Source organism: Myotis myotis, unplaced genomic scaffold, assembly GCF_014108235.1.
Source record: "Myotis myotis isolate mMyoMyo1 unplaced genomic scaffold, mMyoMyo1.p scaffold_m19_p_14, whole genome shotgun sequence".
In the NCBI taxonomy this organism is placed as follows: domain Eukaryota; kingdom Metazoa; phylum Chordata; class Mammalia; order Chiroptera; family Vespertilionidae; genus Myotis; species Myotis myotis.
Genome location: NW_023416318.1, coordinates 55508367 through 55533580, shown reverse-complemented (window position 1 = coordinate 55533580; position 25214 = coordinate 55508367). Strand labels below are relative to the sequence as shown.

Below are 25214 nucleotides of genomic sequence, written 5' to 3'. Positions count from 1 at the left end.
AGGTTTGTGTATTGTTTTCTCGGTTTATTTTATTTTTCAATTCCAAATTTTCCATTTTGTGCTCTCCTATAGTGTCAACTTTCTGCTGAAATTCTCTACCTCATCTTTTAATTTCTTGAATGTATACATCATATAGTTTATGATAATTCTATTGTGAATGAATTAATTCACTATCATTTTTTTAAAATTTAAAAGTTTAAATCTTGTAAGCTTTATAAGCATGAAAAACAGTAATACATACTGCTTCAAAAAATATACAAATATACACTAAAAACATATAGAATTAGATAGAACTAATAAATAGCAAATTCAGGATGATATTACCTTTGGGTTAAAAGGAGAGAAAAATTGAGGAGCGCTTGAAAAGGTGGACACACTAGTGTCTCTTTGTTTGCTGGGATGAAAATGTGGGTCTTCTCCCTTTTCCTTGTCCTAAGAATTGCATTATAGAGTTACCATGTGTGTATGTAATGAAAGTCATGAAGAACACACAGCAGGGTAAGTGGAGTGGGAGGTACTACTCTTAAGAGGATCGTCTTGGCTACTGTGTTGAAGAAAGGAATCCAAACTGGAGGTGTGACAGTCGTCTAGGGCTGAGCTGATGGTGCCCTGATTTGGGGCAGTGGCGACAGAGGCAGTGGTGCCTGGTAAGTATTTGAAGCTGATAGAAATCACTGGTGAGTGTGACGTGGGTGTGAAATGGGTCCTACATGACGATGTGGCCCAAGGAACTGGGTGAACAGAACTTACTTTTGCTGAAGAGGACGAGGGGGGGCGGGCACTGGAGGAGGGAAACGCCCGAGCTGAGTGTCGGACAAGTTGGGCTGGAGATGCTATCAGGTGCCCAAGCAGCTGTCAAGGGCGGAGCTGGAGCTGAGAGTCTGGAGTCCTAGGGAGAGTTAGAGGAACTGAGACGGTGCAAAGGGGGCCCCCAGGAGGGGGCGTAGGAAGCAGCTGATGGCCGATGCTCTGTCATCATTGGTGTCTCTATCTCTCCCTCTCCCTTCCTCTCTCTGAAATCAATGAAAACATATTAAAAAATGTAAATGGACTAAATTTACCACTCAGAAGACATAAGATGACTGAATGGAATTTTATAAAGAACCAACTGCATCTGAAATATATATTTTAAACAAAGGTAAATGTGTGAGATGGTGGATGTGTTGACTCAGTGGGAGTCCTTTCACAATGTAGGTGTGTGTCAAATGATCACGTCATCCTCTTTACATAGTTTACAATTTTATCTGTCAGTTAAACACTAATAAAGCTGAAAGAAAAGCCAGGCAGCCCAATCGTGGAGATGGGTGCTAAACTGCAGACCAACCACAGGACCGATGCTTACTTTACAAACAGAAAATAAGAAAAAAAAAATCAAGACATTAGTTTAGCATTTGAAAATCATTTATTTAGGGACAACTAAACCATGTCAACATAAGTTGCTTTTAGTACTGCTGGAAATGAACAAACATAACCTTATAAAGATAAAAATTAATAGATATATTTTTAATGCATAGTGGCTGAACTTTGTAATAGTGTTTCTACTATAAATTTCTATAAACAATTTTTACAGCTATAAAGATAAATTTTAAGGATTCACATTCTAGTTAATACCTACAACTCTAAGTATTACTATCACTTGCCTGTGTAAGGTGATTTCTTTTTTCTAGTCACTTTGCAAAAATATGTGTATTTATGCCTGAAAAGAAACCGTTACCATATACATTGCCAAATCAAACATTTAGTGATGTTCGAAAATAAACACAAAAGAACTGCGACCATATAAATTGAGGATCTTAACTATTAAATAGTATATGCGATAAAATTAGTACAAAGCATTTAAAGATATATGTTAATCATTTATTTATAGGTGGAAAAATACATTATTTTACATAAAGGATAAATGTTTTTCCTTTCCAATTTGGGTTTCTTTTGTTTCTTATTCTTGCCAAATTTTTAAACTTATGCTCAACATTGCTTAACTGTATCCAGTGAGGAAACAATTATTTTTTGTAATTCTCCAAGAAGAAAATAGTATAAAGCTTAATTCATGGTAACATAGTTGGCTGGAAAAATGCCAGTCTGACCTCGAAGCCTTCCTTCCCACCAATCAAAATTCGAATCCGTTTTTGACGTCACTGTGATTCTGTCTCCAGCTTTAAAACTCAAATCCCCTGGCTGTTGTCCTTCAAAAGAATAAAGTGCTGTCACTTCTGTGGGTCGACTGGAATTGCCTAAAACAAGAAAAAATATTTTAAATGATTCACGTTTTTCTAGGAAAAACTGGGAGTATATGTAGGTGAGATAGAAATGAATGACTTAGGGTATTCCGAGGCCTTGAAGGCCTGTGGAACCCACAGAGATGGTCTGGGTGATTGTCATCATTATAATACTTACTAGAAGCCCAGTGCACAGACCCCTCGGGGAATGTCGGACTGCCGGTTTTGGCCCGATCCTCACAGACCAGGCTGAGGGACCCCATCGGTGCATGAATCCGTGCACCAGGTCTCTAGTATGCATATAATATCTTTGGTTAATCTCTTCCTGCCCTCCCTCCTTCCCTCTGAGATTCATCAGTCTGTTCCATGTTTCCATGCCTGTGCTTTGAGCATCTGCCCCCAGTGGTCAGTGCACACCATAGCTACTAGTTGAACGGTCTAACAGTCGCTTAGGCTTTTATATATCTAGATAGACTAGAGGCCTGGTGCATGGGATTTGTGCACTGGTGGGAGGTGTGGCCTGCAGGGATCAGCCGCTTAGGAGCACTACTCATCCCAGTCAGCTGAGCAGTGCTCCCACACTGACCAACAGGGGGCAGCTCCTGCATTGAGCATATGCCCTCTAGTGGTTAGTGAGCATCATAACGACTGGTCAACCGGTCATTCTGGTGGTTCCACCATTCAGTTGCTGGGTTTATATTATATAGGATGATTTTCCTTTTTGCAAAGAGCAAATGTTTGGTAATAACACTAAGTTCACACAAGTCAAACTGCACATTATTCTATACTTAGCAAAACATTTAGCAAATATTTGTGGTTATAATTGTTTGAAATTTGAATAGCCTATATGATATTGTTTATGTTTTTCTTATTTTAATAGGGTAGCTATGATGGCTCCATGAGTTACAGCTGTTAGAGAAAAGCCGGTACTTAGGCTAAAAGTTGTATCATGAAAGATTCCATTATCCCAGGCTGTGGAGACCCTGGATACAAGGGTTCTGGCTCAGGTGTGTATATGTGGCAGTTTTATCAGCAGCTTTTCCCTGTGGGCTTCATGGATGTTTTCATTTCTGCACCTCATTGGTCCTTTCTCTCAAAACAGAGGTGATATTTAAATAGTCACATCGAGAAGCATATCTGCGTATGTTTAACAAAAACTTCAACACAATGTGTAGAATTTAATGTATTATATCAGGAAAAATACTTTGAGAATTGAGTGGCTAACATGAGCAAAAGGCTGCCTGGCTAGCATGGCTCAGTAGTTGAGCAAAGACCTGTGAACCAGGAGACCAGGGTTCGATTCCCGGTCAGGGCTCATGCCTGGGTTGCGGGCTTGATCTCCAGTGGGGGGCGTGCAGGAGGCAGCCAATCAATGATTCTCTCATCATTAATGTTTCTATCTCTCTTTCACTCTCCCTTCCTCTCTGATATCAATAAAAATATATTTTTAAAAATTGAGCAAAAAGCATTAACTATTAGAAACTGTATAGCATCATTTAAATATAAGCAGATGACTTCTGTGTGCTCAGCAACTTGGAATTCAGTATTTCTGTTTCATATAACTGCAGGAATTATGCAATTAGATGCTTGCTGATTGCATCTAAGTGCAGATATACTGAAAACATAAGTGAATTCTAAAATCAGTTACTTATTAGATCCTATGATATAATAAAAAATAAACTGAACTTGGCCTATCAGGAAGAAATAAAAATAGCACTTTAATTAAACTACTGTAGCTGAAGCACTGAAGCTGTAGCCACACAAGATGGTTCTACAGGTCTTTCTATAAGGCATGTGCATGCTGGCCTTGGAGTCCCCTAAAGAAGTCACCTTCATAGTCAATGATATATTAGAGATATTACTCATATTGTTTTGCTATCATAAAACAGTTCTGCATATTTTTATACTTGATGGTATATTTACTTCTTATCTATCCATTTGAAGGAATAGGTTAAAAGAATGTCACAAAAAAGAATAAACTTCTGATATATCTGGATATAATCTACACCAGCTAAATGACTGCTAACCTGTATTAATAAGTCATTTGTATATGGCACGAAAGGAGCCGTGATAACTACACTGAGTGGGACACAGAGCAAGTCCTCATTGTCATTAGGTCAGAAGGATGTAAGTTAATGTTAAATAAAAATCAATCTAAAAATTACTGTCTTATCAATAATGATATTTACACCTCCATCTATAAAGCTAGATCTCAATTAACCTCAAACAAGGAAAAACCTCCAATAACTCCTCCTTCTGGTTCCAAGACACCTGGTATAACAGAAGGAGGCAGGGAAGAGAATGCCTGTGACCGTCAGGCCATCTTAGCTGCCCCACACGCACACTGTGGTCACAGAGGTCAAAGTGCACAGGAGAGATACATACAAAGATAACAGGTAGCAGTCACTGTTCCTGAGTCAGGCACAGGACAGGCATGGACATGCATCCACTCACCCTGCACCTCCAATGGGACAGCTACATGTTGGGTGACCTGCCCAAGGCAGTGAGTTTGAATCCCGAAGTCTGTTCCTGGCACTCTGGACAACATTATACCCAAGTCCTCAGCAATCACACAAGCATCAAACTGTGTTCAACAGACTGAATGCACATGCATCCAAGCATTTTACGTTTGTTAGGCAAATTTCCAAGAATTGGTGCATTTTTCTGCATCACTGCATTACTGAGACCACACAAATAACTGAACTAGTTTTTACTGGTCCTGGGAGCATAGTTTATGATGAACAATTTGGAGAAGAAAGATAGTATGAACTAGAGAGGAGGAAAGAGAGAGGATGGCAGAACTGGCCCCATGCCTGCCCGCCCTCAGGTTTTGTCTAATTCCCTCTGAGTCGCAGTTTCCAGGTGAGACCAGAATGAAGCCGTGATGGGAAGGTGGGTAAGGGCAGGGCAGGTGGTTTGCGCTGCCGCAGAGAGCAAGGCAGTCCTGCTGGGTTGAGGAGGCTGATGTTTGCCCTCCTCTTTCCCCATGTGTCTGAGCAGAGATGGCGGGGGTGGGCGGGGGAGGGGAAGGGTCACAGACAGGCAGACACAGGCCTGCCTGCCAGGCGCCACCCAACCCCCAGTCAGGTGCTGGGAAAACAGGAGGCCACGCCCAAGTGAGGCTGTGCCCAGGCCACCGATGCCACGGCCTACTGTGAGCTTTTTCTGCAATAAGCAGGACATGCCCTAAAGTTCCTCTTCACTGTAAACAGAAGGGAAATTTCCATTAGGAAAAGTTTAATGCCCACAGAATAATTCCTTTAAACAATGAGTCCAGCCGGTCCGTCCTTCCGGGAAGGGAGACCATGGGACCCTGGGTTGCGAGCTGTTGGCATTCACAGGCGCCTTGAGGGATGCGGGCCTGGTGGGTCACATTCCTGTGCTTAACAGAGATCTGCAGGATCTGAACCAATGGGCCATTTTCATCCTAAGATTCGAGTTTAATTCAAATAGGGATCATTTTTCTCTCCCAAATCAGGGCTACACTGAACAGGAAAGAGGTTATATCAGAGTTAGTGATTGGCAGCTGCCCTGAGGCTCCCAATTAGCAAGGCCGGTCCCCTCCCTGTCTCAGTGCGTAATGTAACCCAGATGCGGCCACACATCTGCCCAGACAAGAGACAGGAGAACCTCAGCCCTTGGACAGCCCAGCTTTTGGACAGGAAATGTCTGTGCACATTTGCTGCAGTGACGTGTCTGCTGGTGACCTGGCCCCTGCGTCCAGACAAGGCTGTGGCCCTGAGTCAGCAGCATCTAGTCCGAGCCCAGGTGCTTCTCAGCAGGTAACTGTTTGGCTTCCATGTCACCCTCATTACCTCCAAGTCAAGCAAGTAAGAGAACAAGAGCATCACATTTTTTTTTTAAATGAAGTGCTTCTCACAACCATCTGGATTCCTGTACATCTAATAAGGGTGTCGAATACTGTCCCTGAGGTGTTTCACAGCCGCCAGAGAAATTAGACAGCTTGTGGCTATCGATGGAGAGAAATCACTTTATATGGGTATTTTTATTTACCGACTCTCTCAGGATAGCTGGGAAGCTCAGGGTAGAGTTTATATTCATTTCTGTCACCTGCAAAAAAAAAAAACAAGATGGGGGGAAACATTTAGAAAACTAGTTTATAGTATATAAAGTATCCAAGAATGCCAAACTTTGCCCTTGCTAAGCAAATATTGTAAATCACAATAATTGATATAAACGCCATTATTTTATCATGCTTTAAATCAAGGAATGCCTGAGAAAATCCAGAACATACACCAGGCTTAAGGGAGATGGCATGATACCTTAAGGCACATCTGATACCTTAGCACATAAGCCACAATGCAGGCCTCATAGTGACACAACCATGGCAAATAGACTAGTAGACATGTCTTTTTACAGACGTGATCCTAAAATGCCTGAATCTAAAAGCTCATAACTCCAAAGCCAGAGATTTTTGAACATCCTTGCTTGCATAACCCCGGAAATAATTTTTAAACAGCACGCACTCCCCAGACATCATCAACTTCCTTCCAGGGGCCTCGGTCGCACTTCCATGGGGGCATCTCCTAGCCTGAAAGTGCTTGCAAGACGCAAGTGAGCCTCCTCTTTGTTCTCCAAAGCCCGGCACAGCCTCCCCGGCCATCGAGATTACACGGCGCACCACCTTCTTGAATGCATGCCGTTTACTGGTGCCCTCTCCATGTGCAAAGCAGAATTCTAAGAGTGACCGTCGTCAGAGAGAGGGATGGAAAGGGGCAAAGGCCAGGACATGGTGCTGCATAATCCAGTCTATTCTAAAACCACCTTCCGAAACCCTGAGATCCCAAGATGGAGGATAAAATTAATATTCAGAAATAGGAATCTGTGAATATATAAGAAAAACAGGCTTATTTTGTTCCCATTTTAAACCCGCTTCTTCTGAACGAGAACAGAGACCCTAACAAATCACAGCCACGAGAACGTGTCTTGGGCATTTAGGAGAGGCTTGAGCACTCACTTTTCTTTCGTTAACACCCACTGGTTCTTTTATCCAACAGTAAATTCAACAATGTGGCTCCATTTCTTAACAATAATATTTAATAACTGCTAATTCTCATTGTATTTGAATTGCAAAAATATACTTACTCTGAGAGCCGGAGCTCAGCGGGCCCTGTGGAGATGATGGCTGTGGTCTTGACAGTGGTTTTGGAGGTAATTCTTGAGCCTTGGGAGGAATAAAAAAATGCATGTAATAAAAATCCCATTTTACCCAGGAGCACACAAGGCCTTTCTCCTAATGAGTACATGTGGCAAAGCCTACCCCGTGCGCTGACAAATGAAGTCCCTCATGCTCACAGGTGCTGCTGGGGGGCACTTAGCTGAACTGGACCACAACATACCCGGGGGTGCCCTGTAACAGGAAGCGCACCTGGCCCAGGTTCCTCTGACAACCTGCAGGCACAGTAAGTGGTGGCTGGGAGAGGCAGTGGCAGTTCTAACTCTGTGAGTCAGTTTCCATTCTTTAAGGCGGATTAAGCGACTGAAAGCAGTTGTGGACTTAGGTAACCAAGGCCCACAAGCCCTCTCCCTCCACACCTCCGTGTGGGTCACTGAAATGACCAAGTCCTGCCTTCGGAGACACGCAGCGCGGGAAAGGACTGCGCTTCCCTCTGCAACCTGTGCCGGGGCATGTGGAGGCTGTGGGGCATTCTCACAAGCACTTTAGGTAAATGAAGTCACGAGGGAGTTCACGGTTACTAGGAAGCTGGTTCAAGGACAGAGTACTCTGTGTAGGGAGGTGTCCGTGGCTACAGAGAAAGTAAACCAACAGCACCGGAGCCTTCCTCCGCTCCCGGGCGGCTCTCCTCGCATTGATCCGCTGTCCCTCGCTCTCGTACTTCTCAGTGAAGGCATCAAGGATTTCGTAAAGGCCCTCCGCTTGAGCAGGCCTCGGCATGTCTCCAAACAAAATGTCATACGCTCGGACATCTTGACAATAAAACCTAAGAAGAAATGTCAAATCAAGAACATTTCTTTTATCGACACGGATCCTTTCTAGAGGAAGTCCTGTGTGTGTGTGTACTCATACACTACTTTTCAAACTAACTGCAAGCCATACCCACGTTAACCCGGAATGCACCCCCATGCTCACCTCTGGGGCACCACCTTCAATACTCTGATATGCACAAAATACAAAATGCACACCACATATACACACAGACACTTGTCTACACAAACATACGTGACCATATGTGGTACAGTATATCGACACTTTTGCAAATACACCTACAAGCAGATACATTTTTGCAGGTTTTTATTTTTTATGTTTCTCAATCACCCTAGCCTAAGGCTTTATTTCAACATATATGCCTTTGCAATTTCTTTAAATGGATATTTGCTTCAAAATCATACAAGGACCTGCCTTACATATTTGGAAGGCCTGCAGTTGATTATATGTGTTTTAGTTTTCCCAGAATTTAGATGAACTTGAGTGGGAAAGTCTTCCAAAGGTCTAAAGTCAGAAGTCCCTAAAGGTTTTCTTGACCTGTATTTCTCAGATTTATAAAACCGGAGGTAAAAACACCTCAGCTTCCTGATGGAGAGCTCCATAACCCTGCACATCCCCCCATCCTCCCTGCTGTCTGGCCTGGGTGTTTACATGGAATGCGATAGAGTGCTGCTGAATCGTGAGTGGACTGGCACTGACTTTGCATGGGTTTCTCTCTCTTTGGGAGCGGGGGGTGGGGGGAGGGGGACGGTCTGTCTGCTGTGAACCACCTGGTCAGCTCCATTGGCTCCCACAGGGAGGAATCCCCGCCAGGTTCTAGAAGCAGTGCTTCTGTGGGTCTTAGCGCTTTATCTTTTCCTGGGCAAGCAGACATATTTTAGAGGAGGTTTTAAAGAGTTGCTTTGGGAAAAATTAGCCAGATGCCTGTTTAGAGTGAAAGTTCCTCTTGGTCTATAAGTACATCCAAATCCATTTTTTTAAAAGTGTAAAGTGGTCTGTCTTTTATGGAAGAATGAATGTGATAACAGGAAACTTTCACAAGGAGACACATTCTGACTGACCTACAGTCATAACTAGCCCGGGCCTCTAAAAATGCTCGAAAAATATACCTAATAGGGCACATCCACCTCATAGAATACTATGGAGCCATTAACTTACATTTATGATTCTTATAATGCTAAGTGAGAAAACAGGATTTACAATAGAATCTTGCCCTGGCTCAGTGGATAGAGCATCGCCTGAGGACTGAAGGGTCCCAGGTTCGATTCCAGACAAGGGCACATGTCCGGGTTGCAGGCTCAATCCCCAGTAGCAGGCCTGCAGGAGGCAGCCAATCAGTGATTCTCTCTCATCATTAATGTTTCAATTTCTCACTCCCTTCCCCTTTCTCTCTGAAATCAATAAAAATATATTTTTAAAAAGAACTTATGCTACTATCACATGTGGCAAAACAAAAGAAAAGTATGCTTAGAAAAATATTAGGAGGCAACAAAACAAACGGTAAATAATCTTTAAAGGGGTAACATGTTTTCCCCCCTTTTAATTTTTTGTGTTTTCTAAGCTTTCTATTCTATATAATAAAAGTATAATATGCAAATTGACCAAACAGCGGAATGATTGGTCGCTATGACGTGCACTGACCACCAGGGGGCAGACAACACAGGAGCTGCCCCCTGATGGTCAGTGCGCTCCCACAGCAGGAACGCTGCTCAGCCAGAAGCAGGACTCATGGCTGGCGGGCGAGCATAGCGGCAGTGGCAGGAGCCTCTCCCGCCTCCACTGCAGGCGGCTGTAAGGACCAAGGGGTCCCGGACTGCAAGAGAGCGCAGGCCGGACTGAGGCCCGCCCCCCAAGTGCACAAATATCATGCACTGGGCCTCTAGTAGGTACATATTATCTCACATTGAATTTTTAAATGAAGAAACACCCACTCGGAGTCATATGTTGTTGATTTAAAAAAGGAATAGACAAAGGAACTAGCGCTGTATACATTTACCAAACATTCTTTTCTCATGACACCTTCTTTACATCAATGACAATTACACGCCTTGCACTTACTTCCGATTGGTCTCCTTCCTTTCAATCAAGCAGCTGCCTTCCAAGCTGATGCCAGCAAAGAGCCCCCGGGACCTGCAGTACGTGAAGACGGCGGCCGAGCTCCGCAGGGCGACGTTTCCCTCCAAATTCCTGCAAAACAGAGGGTTAGCTCACACCTGAGAGAGGCTCTGCACCCACAGACGGTGCGAGGGCAGCACTGACCTCTGACCCCAAGGCTGGCCTGTCTTCCTTCAGGCCTTTACACGCTCGCTTCCTGTGGCCGGCCTGCGTGGGCTTGAGGGGTGCAGGGAAGCGGGGTCGAGGGGAAGGACAGGGCCCGGGACTCAGCCCCGGGGTTCAGTGCCGAGGACACAAGGACAGCTTTCATCTTCCTGCCTTCCTTTCCCCAAACAGGGAATGCTCTCCAGGTGCCAAGGACTGGGTTCTTTTTACACTGAGGGTTTTCATGGAACTTAGACATCTATTCCGATGATTTTACCGTGTGGCTTCTTTAAACAGTCTGGGTATAAAAAGTTCCTCAACTGCTCAGTGAGCACAACAGTACTTCACTAACAGAAGGAAAATCCACTGTGTTTCAAACAACACTCAAGTGAGCCACTTCCTTTTCGATTTTTCATAATTCAGTTTGGAAAGAGAGCCTTTTCGTTTCTGATCCCCACCGCCCTTTACCAGTTAAAGTTTAACTTGCTTTGGCTCCAAAGTTTAATGTGAAATTTGTGTTCAGTTCCAGAAAATACAATGGCTGGAATTTCAGAAACGTTTAGTTTCTTGTGTGTGCAAATTTTCTCATTTTATCACACTGGCTGTGATCTGTAAACTTCTTATTTGTAAGCAACCTCAAACCTTCTGTGAGATGCAGAGATCGTAACTTTGCTTCATGTGAATTCAAGTTTCCTCTTAACACACGTCAATATACAGCTTTTAACACTTTCCCATCCCACAGCTGTTCCGTGTATTTTACAGAACTCACCTTCCCAAAGGCCCGACCGCCACAGTCAAATTCCCTCCGAGGGTTAGGTTGCCACCTTTTGCAAAAGCTTCTACCGCTCGGCCATAATTCAAAATTATAACCAAATCCGACACCTAAAATGTAGAAACCCATTTACGCAAAAATAATTATGTTTAACTAGATTTAAAATATAAGCTGATTAAAACGCAAGTATAATATATACACTGTAGTAAGCATTTCAGTGTAGACAGGGAAAGAACAGGACAGTCATATTTTTCATCTTGAGCTGAGGATGTAAGCAGCTGGCATTTCCACCGATGACGGCAAACTCCTGACACACTGTGAGGGCTCATGCATTATCTCTTACTCTCCCCAGCAACCTGGTAATGCAGGTGGTGACAGGGGTGTCGTGAGGTTAAGTGAACTGTCACAGCGATGACAGAACAGATCAAACAGGGGTTGGAGGGGAACGTCACAGGTACCCCGGCAACTAACCCCTCAGGGAAGCCAAGCTGAGAGCACAGACAGGAGTGGGATGAAGGCCACCGCCCAGAGGCCCTGGTTCCCAGGACAGGTCCACGCCGACATCCCTGCCAAGGCCTGGCACCCAGTCCCCGTGAACTGCACAGCAGACACTTCATTTTATGCCACAGAGGTTCAAACCATCAGGAAGAAACACAGTGATGTTTCCCAGTGCCTGTCGCTATGACCTCACTCTCTAAGTCTAAGCGAACCTAGAACGAGGACGCTCAAGACCTCTTGGCGTGGGGAATGCATTTGTTTTCCAGACTCGCCGCTGGTGGCAGCCACGGCGAGCACGGAAAACATGACAGGCCCGTCCCTCGGGCGACAGACACCGCGTCTCCTCCCAACGCCTCCTCTCACAGCTTACGCATTCCAGTAGTTTCACCTACAGATTCATTTACTGTAAACCCGAGGGAAGGCTGCCTTCACCTCTGTTACAGTGAGGGCGTGAGCTGACCGAGAGCACGCGCTGGAAGGCGCTCTGCCGGAACTGGACGGTGCTGCCCGCTCAGTCCTCGCTCCTGCAGCTCCACCACTGGACCCAATTGCTTTGGGAAGACAACCAAGCACATCATCTTACAACATGCTTACCTCACATCTTTCTGTTGCATTTACTGGGTGAGAGGACTTCATGCTACTGTACTTGTTTTTCAAGTCTCTTAACGTGCACTAGGGACTACATCCAGTTTCCAAGGAATCATCATGGAGACACTCATGGGTAGTCTTTGCTACATTAGATTTATTGAAGTCATTATTACTTAGTCTATCATCCTTTTTTTAAAAAAAATTATTGATTGAATTTAGAGGGAAAGAGAAAGAGAAAGACACACACAGAGAGAGAAACGTTGATTTGTTGTTTCACCCACCTATACATTCATTTGTTGATTCTTTTTTTAAATATATTTTTATTGATTTCAAAGAGGAAGGGAGAAGGAGAGAGAGATAGACACATCAATGATGAGAGAGAATCACAGATTGGCTGCCTCCTGCATGCCCCACCTGGGGGATCAAGCAGCAACCCAGGCATGTGCCCTTGACCGGAATCAAATCTGGGAACCTTCAGTCCATAGGCCGCCACTCTATCTACTGAGCCAAACCAGCTAGGGCCATTGGTTGATTCTTATATGTGTTGTGACCAAGCATAGAACCCACAACCTTGGCGTATTGGGGCAACGCTCTAACCAACTGAGCTACCCGGCCAGGGCCTCTCATTGTTTTTTAAATAAATGCTATTTGAGAGAAACCCCAGAGCAGGCCCCAGCGGTGCGTGGAGGCCAAGGCTGTGGAAAGAGTGGCCGTAACCCGGCGTGAGGAGTCACCGACACATCGCCCGCGTGGCCAGCCTGAGACGTATCTGTTCTACAGACCCCAAAGGTGGAAATATGGCAAATGAAAAAAATTCTATGTCAATGAGAGAAAAGGAAGAAGATAGTCACGTGAGATAGGGAGAGGTTCATCCAGAGGATAAAAGGGAACCGTTTCCGTAGGTTTTTGGTAAAATAAACACGGGTGGAAATCGCTCACTTCCAGGTGTTAGGTTTCAGTTGCTTTTGGAGGATTCATGATCGTGTGCGTACCATTGGCCCCTTACCTCGATTCCGATTTCAAATCCTCCACCAAGCCCCGCGATCCCGATGGCGGAAGGTGCGGACCACTCTAATAAAACAAGCACACGTCACTCCAAAGTCAGACCCATCACGCAAATGTCAGGGAAATGCTAACATGAGGATGGATACCGTTTCCTTTTAAAATAAGAAGAATCTGACATTTTCCTCTGTTTGTAAATGTTCTTTATATATAATTTTTAAGTTAAAAATATTAGATACTCATTATGAGTCTCAGACTCACAAATACATGTTGTCTAATCTTTCTCAATAAACATGCCTAATACCAAACTATTGAATTCTCACCAACTAAACTTACTTAGCATTTGACAACTTCAACAATCAACATGTTTTACAAAATGATTGAGCAGTAATTCTAGCCATTGGTGAGAATTTTATCGTAGATCTGAGAGTAAAAGGATTGAGAGTTTACTAGGATTATAACCACCCCTGAAGGTAACACAATACTACACGGTTTATATTTTACAATTCCAAGAGCAAAAACTGTTTGACACCCTTTGTGCCTAGTAAAAGCACAAGGAATAGGCTATACATTCCAGATGATTAAAATTCTAGTAAAATATATTTCCTTACATTTGGACACTAAGCACAGTAATTGCATTTGCATGAGTATTTTATGCTTATTTTGTCTGATATAGAAACAGGTTAAACAAGTCTAGAAACAACATTCATTTGGTTGGGGGAGGGTGGAATGGTCCAGATAAAGTCATTCCTTGAAATGCTTATCAGCTTCTAAATCAGACTTTCCTTCCTGCATGCATTCCAGATGATAACTATCGAGTCTACCCAGAACTAATCTGTCCAGACTTAGACAGAAATTTTGATGACAGAAATTAGTGTCTTAAATGCCAACATTATTTTCCATTCCCTATGTTAGGAACTGCCTCTGTCCCCATCCAGCAGGGATCCGGGAATTCTCTGTGCCTCATTTGGGCAGCTTTTAAATTATCCTGAGCAGCCACCACTGGGCAAGATGGGAGAGAAATGTAAGGGCTCAGAGTGAAACTCCAGAGGCCGATAGCACCCCCACCTTCTGCGTAGTTATCTGTCAGTGACCAAAGGGACTTACAGTGCTGAGGCCTCCTTAGAGATTTGGGGCTCACCCGGCGTGGACTCTCTCTGAATGTACCCCCACTTTGATTGTGCTACTTACTGGGAAATCTGGCCATAAAAATTGGGGTGATGCTTGAGAGGAGAGAATTCTGTCGCTTTTGTCTCACAGCTGTGCTTCCAGCTCTGCGAGCTGAGCCACAGCTTGGAGGACTCTCACTTTGGGGGGATACCTCTACAGGGGGGCCCAGCGACTGAGGTTCAAAGGCTGTGTGCCCCACAGATGCCTAGATGTACCCATTGTCGGTGAATGTCTCACAAACTATCTACACGAAAAAATAACTATTTACACCAAAATGTGCTCACTTATAGGGCTGAACAGCAATGTTCAGTTGGTCTAAGAAGCATTTAGTTGGTCCTGGCAGGCCTGCACACACTCTAAGTCTTACTCTCCATGCTGGTTCTTGGGGTTCAAGGCAAACACACTTCGATTTCACCGCTGAGAAATCAAATATTAGATTTCATTGCAGAAAATGAAACCAAATTATATTGATCTTGATAGCATTCTGCTCTGGGGATATTCGTTCAAATGACTTCTCACAGGAGCTACAGATGGCTCTCATTTTCTTATAAAATTCCACAAAACAAAAGAAAAGCATTGTGGCATGAAGTTGAGGAATAAGAACTCATAGTTAACAGCAGATGCAAATTTTGTCCTGTTTAATATTTGCTCCATGAAAGAACTACAAATGTATACAAGACAAAGCCAGGTCAACCTGGATCTCATCCAATGTTTTAGGAAGAGAACAGTGACGGCTCATGGCCCTGAGCTGTTTGATACCCAGGACACACCCCAGGGAGCCCTTAGGATGACAGGTTTGGGGCGTGGCAAGCCTGCCATACTCCCTGTGAAATGTGTTCACGTGGAAACAGAACAGTGAATATGCAGGATTCTCTCCTCCCCACGTGAAGAAACGTCACTTACTTCCGTCTGGAAGTCGAGCCAACACGATCCCGCTGCCTCCTCGCGCCGTTACCAGAAACCCAGCTTTTATCACGGACAGAACCGCAAGGCCCTTGGCCTTGGCAATCACGTGGGCTGCAAAGGTCAGAGACAACAGGTGAGCAGGTGCAAGCAGATTTCACGCACACAGGTGTGCTGGGCCGATTCCTGGGTTCTCACGAGGAGCCTTAAGGGCACATTGGAGCTACAGATAAAATGTGGTTATGGGACAGTTGAGAGGTGGGGGGGTCCCCAACTCCCAGCTCAGCCTCTATGTTGTTTCTGCAAACGCAACTTCGTAAGGGCTCAAAAACCCCGACACGGCCATAATAGGTGAGACACAGCTGGGAGGATCAGCCAAGAGAAAAAGGTGGGTGAGGACTTGCTCTCTCAGGGGGTTGGAAGCCTGAAGTCAAGGCATGCAACACGCAAGTTAGAAAGCAAAGCAAATTTAGAAATTCACAGCACGGTTTTATTTACCTACCAGGAATGATCTTATCAGGTCCATTTCTGGAAGTTATTTCTGTGAATTCTCTTAGAATTTTAGCAGCCTTTTTTGCTTCCGATTTCAAATTGGAAGGTATAGGGTTATTCACTAAAACATTTTAAAAAAAGATAGAAGTTACAAATTTATTGTTATTTCATTTTTTTCTCATACACAATTAAGCATTAACAACTCATACCCTAACAGACAAAGAAAATGAACTGGAAATCCTCAATTACTAATTGTTTCATCTCTGTTTTCCTAGTAAAGTAAATTCACTAGGAGATTGGGAACCCTAAACATCTCAGGCATTATAAAATCATGGGATTCTAAAGGATCTTCACAGTTATGTATGTCCTCCCTGTGATTCTTAACTCAACCCAGTACTAATACAAACATTAAAATCGTGGAGGCCCGGTGCATGAATTCATGCACGGCCGGGGAAGGGGCTGCGGACGGTTAGCCAGCCCCAAACCCTGGTCGAACGCCCGGTCGAGGGGACAATTTGCATATTAGCCTTTTATTATATAGGAATTTTAAAAAGGTGTACTTTATAACTGTCTATGTTAGCTCATGTAAAACTTAACATAGTTGGCTATTTTTGTCAAAAATGTTTGAGGTCTGTACAGATTTTCCTTATTGGGAGTAAAATTCCAGGAGACTTGGGAATTGAGTGACTAAGTAACAAAGGCTAGCATTCGTACAGCACTTTGCACTCCAGTGTTGCTTGTGTGGGGGCTAAAGAATAGTAATACTTTTCCTCCCACCTTCTGGGCTAATAACCAAATTAACAGAGACAGATTAACAGGAGAACATCACAGTTTAATACAGGCGCATGGGGAATTCATATTGGCATAATAATTCCATGGAAATTCCAAAGACTGTGAGGCAACATTGGGTGTAGAAGACATTTTAAAACAAGATCATCCCCTATTTCCAGACAGGGGACCAGAAGAGTAAAGAAATCAAGGGTTTAATGTGAAATCTGCTGTTCAGACCATCAGATCAATGTTTCATTTTATTTTATTTTTAATTTTTATTTTTAAGAAGTTTTGTGAGTTTATTTCCAATGTTTCATTTTAAAGACTATGTTTCTGGTTCTGAAAGTTCCATTGGTTGTTTTTCGTGCCTGCCGTTTTTGTGCCCATTGTGTTTATGTTCTTTAAATCCCCCAGCATATTGTAAAAGGTGCTTTTATGTTCTTGTCTGCTCACTGCATCATCTCTGTTCTGCCTGGGCCTGTTTCTGATGGACTTTTCTCCTAGTTATGGATTATATTTTCCTGTGTCTACCCATTTCTAGTAAAAGTGGTGGTTGCTAGAAGTCAAGGCTTTCTTTTGTTACTGGTGGAAATAGGGTTCTTCCACAGAATTGCAAGGAAAGCATTTCGGGGACCCATGGACTTGAAGCATAGGGCAAGGTTTAATGGAGCGAAAACAAGGGACTGTCCCCAAGTCCTAGTGTCTCATCCATGACCAGGGGGCTCAGCTCCGTCCAGTGTGGAAGAAGTCCAGCCTCTGGGGCGCAAGCCTGCAACCACGGCTATCAGGCCCAGGAGGGTCGGGACCCAGAGATGCAGAACTTCCCTGGGTGTCATACACCCATGGGCAGGTAGGTCCTCTGCTGAGGCTGCACTTGGGCCCACACTGCTGCTACAGAGAGGAAGCCCATGAATCTCTGAGGGCTGTGATGGGCCCTCCCCCTACCCAATCCCTTCCTTTTCCCAGGCTAGACTCCTCCCCTTTTTGGTCACCATCTAGGCTCTTACTGCACATGCCTCAGCAGAGGAATTTCTCTTTTACTGGTCCCCCCTTCTGGAATCTGGGGGAACAGCCAGCTGTCCCCTGAGGGATTGGAAAACCAGTCCCTCCTCCCTCCTGGGGATTAGCCTCTGTTTGGCAGATGATGCGCTGTCCCCTGGGATGTCAAGGATCTAGGTCGTAGTAGACCTGGCTTAATGCTTAATTAGGTGTCTGGCTCCATCTGCTCCCTTTCTTTTTTATTTTTATTTATTGATTTGAGAGAGAGACCAATTTTGTTGTTCCACTTATTTATGCATTCATTGGTTGATTCTTGTAGTAGTATTGTGCCTTGACCAGGAATTGAACCTGCAACCTTGGCGTCTCAGAACGATGCTCTCACCAACTGAGCTACCTGGCCAGGGCCTCCATTTGCTCCCTTTCTTTGTCATTAACTAACTAGCTGCCTAGGCGAACACTTTGATGTGTGGCTCAGGTGTGTACATAGTCTTGAGCTCACTGTTGGCCCTACAATTAGGGTGGTATTCTCTCCTCCACGTCCTCAGGGCTTAATGAGCTCTTTCACCCTTGGCTGGTTAGAACTGCTATTCCCACTCTGTGTCAGCCCAGGGCTGTCCCCCTCACAGCTCCTGGCAGTTATCCTGCCTGCCTTCTAAGTCCCCGAGTAATGCCTCTCATTCAGCCAAGGACTCCAGGGATCCCTCTGAGATTCCCTGAGCTCTCTCTCTAACCCCCTCTGCTCTGCAAGTGCCATGGACCTGAGCCTCTCTAAGCTCACGAGCTCTTTATCCAACAAGAACCCACGCTCTGGGCCTCCGTCCTCTCTGGGACTCACTCGCCACTCGCCTGTTGTCCAACATGTGAAAACAGACATTCCTCATATTTTGCCCAGTTTCTAGTTGTTTACAGCAAATGGCAAACCCAGTGCCCTTTTCTTCATCATGAAATTCTCAGTGTACTTTTAACCTGTTCTTCCCCAAGTTATGGTGAATATTTTTCCAATTCTGTAAAATCTTTTTAATATTTCTTGTCTATTTATGGGGCATTTCTCTGTTTCTTATTAATTTATATATTAAAGGAATTGACCTTTATTCTATAATATAGCCTCAATGTTGCCGTTCGGCCCACAAAGCCCAATACATGTCCTCTCTTGCCCTTTAGGGAAAAAACTGCCAACCTCTGACCTCTTGAAATGGTCTTCAAGACCCTTGACATGCTGCTCCTACATGAAACCATTCAGCACAGCCCCTCACGTAGCTGAAATCTTGGCGGGGCCGACCTCCACTGCTGGGCATTTGTGGGGGATGACAGAGTCCTTAATGACGGCCCCGCCTCCTACTGACTCAGGGGCCTCTGGGCATAGTTTCTCCCCTTTTGCCCTCACAGAACAACCAGTGACCTGAGGAGCAGGGACGAACCTGCCCATGTCTGGTCTGAGTGGTGAGGGACACAGCAGCCACATTTTTAAAAAGATGCCACCAAGTTGCTAACACAGACTGGAGCTGCCTCCAGGAAGGGCGACAAAGTCGGGCTGGCCCGCCTTCTCCGCCTCCTTCCAGGTCCTCTTGTCTTCCCAAGCCTCTTCCTTCTTTGCACTCAAACCTCAGGCTCTGCGACTTGAAGCACCAACTATGGCAGATCATTCTCCAAGTTTCATCTACTCTTTAATCTTCCCTTACATTCCAGACTCACAATATCAATTATCTGCTCGGCCCAAGTATCAGGCAAGCATCTCAAGTTAAACGCATCCAAACATAACTTGTGACGTCCCGCCTCCTCCCCAACCTGTTCTCCCAGCTTCCTCTCCAGGTAGGTCTCATCCATCTGGGAGCTCACACTCCACCCCTAGGCCAGCTGTGACTCCCATTCCTCATGCTCATCTACACATCCACCCTCTAAGAACCTGAACCTTCCACACACGCTCAGAATCTGATGGCATCGCCCGCTCCCCAGCCACCAGCCCGGCCCAGAGAAAATCAGTTCTTGTGTTGTCTGTTCACCTGCCTCCTCATTGGTTTCCCAGTCTTGAATTTATGGTCATTTCTCCAAAGAAATTCTCCATCTAAGTAACATCTCAGATAATATTACTCCACTGCTTACATCCCTCGAAGTTTTCTCATCATAGTTGGTCTATGCCATGGCTAATATGTCTGTCTGTTATCTATCTATCTATCTATCTATCTATCTATCTATCTATCTATCTATATCTACATACCTGTCTATCATATCTGTCAATATGTATATCTGTCTAGCTATCCTATCTGTCTGTCTGTTTGCCTGTCTGTATCTGATCTTTCTGGAACATGCCCTTCACTGGAATGTAAGTGCCATGGGGATAAGCACATTGACTATTTTATTTTATTAACTGTAGTATCTCCAGCACATGCCATAATGACATAGAGTAATTGCCCAATACATATTTGTTAAATGAATAAAGTATTTGCAAGGTTTGGGGGAATTAAAGGTTAAACCCCTTTAATTCCCTGAGGAGTAGAAAAGGTTCATTTCATATGAAATTGGTGGATTTATAAGAGAATACACTAACAGCAAAGTGTGCCTGCCTCTCAGACTCGGTAGCATTTCCCAGACCTTGAGAGAAAGCAGGGTCAGAGAGGAGCAAGGTACAACTTGACAGCCCTCTGCCCTACACTGTCATTTCCAGGTCCTCCCAGAAAAGGGAGAACAAAACAGAACAAATACGGAAGGAGACCTGAGTGCAAGGAGACCAGCAAGCAGGTGCTCCAGGGGGCCTCAGGCACCTCAGGCTGAGATGAGCGAGGCTCACGCCGCCACATCCCTCCAGCCAGGAAGGTCGGAACTGAGTTTGTAACTAGTGAACTTTCTTCCTTCTGCTGAACACCTGTGTCTTTCATTTTGGAATGAGCACCAGTTTGTCTCCATTGATGCTGCACCTCAAGTGAAACAGATGATCCCAACGTGCCTCCTGGGCCACTTCGATTTCCTAACCAGAGCTGGTCCACAATGGGCTCCTGGCCAAGGGCTGGTGTGGGCGCTGCCAGGAGAACCTTTCTCCAGGTACTTGCTGCAAGATGTCACCCCTGGGGGGTGTAAGGAGAGAGCCTGAAGACAAAGCCATGCAGAAGAGCTGGAGGGAGAGAACCGGGGCTCGGCTGGCCCAGGTTTCTGGCCTGTGCAACTAAAGCATAGTAACCAATGCATACATCTTACCCCCACCAAAACCTTTCCACTTTGATCTCCACACCCAAGCAGAATCAAGCCATCTAATAAGCAAATTCCACAGCTGAGAGCTGCTGCTGCAAACATCCTGCTGCAGGGGCAGGTCCCGCCTCTTCTCTTCTGTAAATACTTGGGGATTCAGATGCAGCCCAGGAGGCCTGCAGATGCACTGCTCCATCTGCGAGCCCGAGTTCTGTGTAGGCACAGTCCTGTGTCACCGCGAACTGGTCACGGTGAGGATACGGCTGTGTTCAGCTCAACTGCAGAAGGGCCTGGCTGCTTTGTTTCGACAATACAGGTTCTGTTCAATTTCTGACAAATCACACTGCCTGACCACAGTTTATATATAGTGACTTCCTGTCAGAACCAACAAACAATAGCATAGCTATACATTAGCTGTAATTCCTGTTCCCAACATCAACCAGGGCTCACCCAGCCCCCCGACTACACATGGCGTGTGCGGAGCCTGACCCGAATGTTGCTGAAGTTATGGAGACAGAGGCCATCACTAAAGAAGCCCCTTCCATGCTAACCACGGTGGGCGTCTGAGTGATCATGAAAGTCTCGAGTCTCTTGAATCCAAAGCAAAGCGAATTCTCTATAAACATTTGAGTTTCCTCCTAACAGGAGGATGGCTGCCAAACCTCAAGCTAAGAAACTTAGATGTAAAGTTTTCTTTAAAAAGAACTTAACATAATTGAAAAATTTCATACTCAGACATTGTTTTAATGAAGAAAAGAGTTTATAAAAAGCTGGGGAGAAAATTTTTACTTTGGAAATTGCAAAAGCTCCGAATGAGCTTAGGATGTGGAAACGATTCACATGCTGATCAGAGGGAATAAACTCTGGCTGGGTATGGGGGGAAACGGGGACGTAGGGTCCTTCTTGAAGGGCATTGCCATGGGGGTGAGGAAACGGACTAGTCTCCAGCCTGGCCTCCACCAAGGTTCTGGAATGGATGCAAGGGACTCCAGGGTTTCCCAAACTTTTCTTCCATCAACAAGACCATTATTTTTCTCAATGGTATCTCTAGGAAAAGTTTAAAAGTTTAGAAACAGTTTTCAATTTTCCATTCATTATTAAGCCTTATAATTTACATGAAATAGAGGTTATTTACTAAATTGATAAAAATCTCAACCAAAATCAAAGAAACAATATTTAGAAATATTTCGAACCGATTAAACCTTAGCCCAAATAAAAGAAACTTCGCCTATCTATGTAAGCTTCTGAAAGTTGCCTTTCGCCCTAGAACCTTTGCTGGCACATCAACCATGAACACCACTGCCTGGCAACATGGGCACTGTTTCTGAAACCGCTTCTGATGTGTCTGTAGCCTTGGTTTAAGTACTTCCTTTGACTTAAGGAGACAAAGCTGTCAGTTCTAGAAATCAAAACCGGTCTCTCCAGCCATATCGTTAACTTTCCTGATCCAAATTCTAATCCAAACTTTAAACAACACTAACCACTTGAACCCAAACATTCGTGGGGCCTGGGCTGCGTTTCTAGCTCCCTGACCCCAGGTGCAGCCAGGGGACAGGGAGTCGGGAGTGAAACATGACTTCCAGCCCAGGAGACCATGACCCTTTCCGTGCCGAAGCTGAAGACACGCTCCACTCTGGCCAGATCATTTGTTGTAAAAAATGAACTCTTCCCGAAGAAAACAAACCTCAGTGTGCTTAGGTCTTAAACTGCATGGGGTTATTCCTATAAGGATGCATTTGCAAACACACGGGTGTGGAGGCTCTGTGGCTCCCACTAGCCTGTGTGGCTCCCACTAGCCTGTGTGGCTCCCACTAGCCTGTGTGACCCCACTAGCCTGTGTGACCCCACTAGCCTGTGTGACCCCACTAGCCTGTGTGATCCCACTAGCCTGGCTCTCAGACACTCTTCCCCTCTGACCTGCATCACTTTCCTTCCTTTGGAAACACCACCCCCTTAATTCTAAACAGTGAGAAGTCTCCTGAGAATAAAGATTCTAAAATGGGATAAAAGTGTCAAATCATCAGGGGGTAAGCATTTGACCTATAAACCAGGAGGTCACAGTTCCATTTCCGGTTGGGGCACATACCTGGGTTGCAGGCTCCATCCCTAGTGGGGGGGCGTCAGGAGGCAGCTGATCGATGACTCTCTCTCATCACTGATGTTTCTCTCACTCTCTCCCTCTCCCCTCCTCTCTGAAATCAGTAAAAATATGTATATTTTTAAAAAGCATCGAAGCACTCTTGATGAGCAAAGATTTTTCCCCATTATTTTTCCAATCTTACAAAAGATGAGGGGCAGTGTTTACACACTATACAGAAATCCTGTGTAAGTAGAACAGTGAGCCAAGCAACCAGGTCTCCTGAAACATGATAAACAGGGTGGAACTTGTTCTGACTGTTGTAACCTCCAACACAGTGCTGCTCTGTGGCACCTCCCCAGGCAGCCACTGCCCAGGCGTCCCGGGGCAGGCAGCAGAGATTCCCCAACTAACATCCCAACATGTGGACCCTCAGGTGGTTAGAGCAGCAGTGGTGACCCAGAAATATTGGTTGAAAGGGGGCGAAAATGACAGGTTTCCATCCAGCAGGGTAAATCTCATTTCCCTATCCTCAGGTACCAAAGCAGAGCAGTCTCACACCTGTTCGAATGAGGAAGCCCCGCCTACCTCAGATCCACAGGGTCCCACCGGCAGTCTGTGGGTTCTTTGGCTCTCAGAGACCTCAGACTGTGGGGTGATGGCAGGGAGGGCCACGTGACAGCTGCAGGGCTGTCACTTCAGGGACCCCCACCAAGCACAGTCACCCCCTCTTTCTGCCTCCTGCCCCCACAACTTAAGCATAGCCAAACTCAACCATCACCAAAGTTCTAGAACAGCCATGGGCAAACTGCGGCCCGCGGGCCGGATCCGGCCCGTTTGAAATGAATAAAACTGAAAAAAAAAAAAAAAAGACCGTACCCTTTTATGTAATGATGTTTACTTTGAATTTATATTAGTTCACACAAACACTCCATCCATGCTTTTGTTCCGGCCCTCCGGTCCAGCTTAAGAACCCATTGTGGCCCTCGAGTCAAAAAGTTTGTCCACCCCTGTTCTAAAATATCACCTATTCAAACAAAATGGGAGGAAAATGATGCAAATCCATGGCCTTTTAAATATTAGATATTTACAAATAACAAATTGCAATCGATAAAATTAAAAACTTCGGAAGAATTTTTCTGTGAATTGTAACGACTGGGAGTAGCCCTGAATCCAAACCGCTGTGGGGCAGATTCCTGATGTCACCCCTAACTCCTGACGGTGCGCAGGGGACCTCGGCGTCACCCCTAACTCCTGGCGGTGCGCAGGGGACCTCAGCGTCACCCCTAACTCCTGACGGTAAGCAGGGGACCTCAGCGTCACCCCTAACTCCTGACGGTAAGCAGGGGACCTCAGCGTCACCCCTAACTCCTGACGGTAAGCAGGGGACCTGGCGTCACCCCTAACTCCTGACGGTGCGCAGGGCACCTCCGCGGCAATAGATGCGCAACAGCGAGAGCCCCTGACACCGTCTCTCATCAACCAGTTCCCGCCCCAGCAAAGGGGAAGGAGTCGTCCCGACCCCGGGTCTGGCTTGGCGGCGCGGCCGACTCCGTACTCACTTGTGACCCGAGCCTGGTCCGCTCCGGGGCCCCTGGAGCGCGGACGCCGCGCCAGGAAGAGGAAGGCGCGCTCCTCCGGCCCCGCCTCCCGGCGTAGGGCGGGCCCGCGGTGCACACCTGGGCCAGGTAGCGCGGGGCTGGGACAGCTCTGCCCGGGTGGCCGCCAGGGAAAGGCGGTGCCCGACTGTCCCGAGATGGCCTCTAGGGCACCCCACCTTTTTAGAACCGAGGCGACTTGGCTGACGGTCCCTGTCCCGGAGCGAACGGTTGTGCGCGGGGTTCCGACCGGGGCACTGGGGGAGGAGTGGGGCCTCGGGTCCCGGAGAGGCCCCTGGTCGCGTGAGGACCCCGCTCACCCCAGATCGCAGGCCTCAGGTTCCGGCCGCGAGGCCCAGGTGAGGGGGGACGTCCACCTGAGCCGCTCAGGTCCCCGCCCCTCCGGTAAGGCTCTGTAGCCCACGCCCGTCCCACCTAGTGCCCTCCCCACCCTTAGGTGGTCCCTCGGCAGAGCCCTGACCTAAGTCCGCCCCACCCCGCGCCGTCCAGGTGACTCACGACCCCGCCCCCCTCCGTCCCACCCCGCCCTGCAGGTTTCAGCCCCGCCCTCTCCTCCCCTCCCCGAAACCCCGCCCTCCAGGCTATAGCACCGCCCCTCCGCCCAGCACCGAGGCCCCGCCCCCAGGAATATAGCACCGCCCCCCTCTCCGTCCCTCCCTTGAGGCCTCTCGGCCCCGCCTCCCGCCGCGTAGTTTACGCC

At 46.1% G+C, this 25214-nt stretch overlaps 1 protein-coding gene and 1 long non-coding RNA gene across 3 annotated transcripts; both read right to left on the bottom strand.

Moving 5' to 3' along the window:
• Positions 1-1383: 1383 nt before the first annotated feature.
• Positions 1384-24960, bottom strand: SH3YL1 (SH3 and SYLF domain containing 1). 2 transcript variants are annotated; one of them, XM_036335477.1, is made up of 10 exons: positions 24458-24960; positions 15879-15989; positions 15377-15490; positions 13308-13372; positions 11213-11325; positions 10243-10371; positions 8011-8179; positions 7323-7401; positions 6231-6287; positions 1384-2231 (listed from the first exon to the last, which is right to left on the bottom strand). In XM_036335477.1, coding segments are annotated over exons 1-10 (1029 nt in total). In that variant the 5' UTR covers positions 24459-24960; the 3' UTR covers positions 1384-2040. The 2 variants fall into 2 exon arrangements, with proteins under 2 accessions (XP_036191370.1, XP_036191371.1); XM_036335478.1 differs by lacking the exons at positions 13308-13372; positions 15377-15490; positions 15879-15989; positions 24458-24960 and adding an exon at positions 12308-12570.
• Positions 21542-23835, bottom strand: LOC118669335. Its single transcript, XR_004971962.1, has 2 exons — positions 23775-23835; positions 21542-21865 (listed from the first exon to the last, which is right to left on the bottom strand). It is a non-coding gene; the product is annotated as an uncharacterized LOC118669335 (long non-coding RNA).
• Positions 24961-25214: the final 254 nt, after the last annotated feature.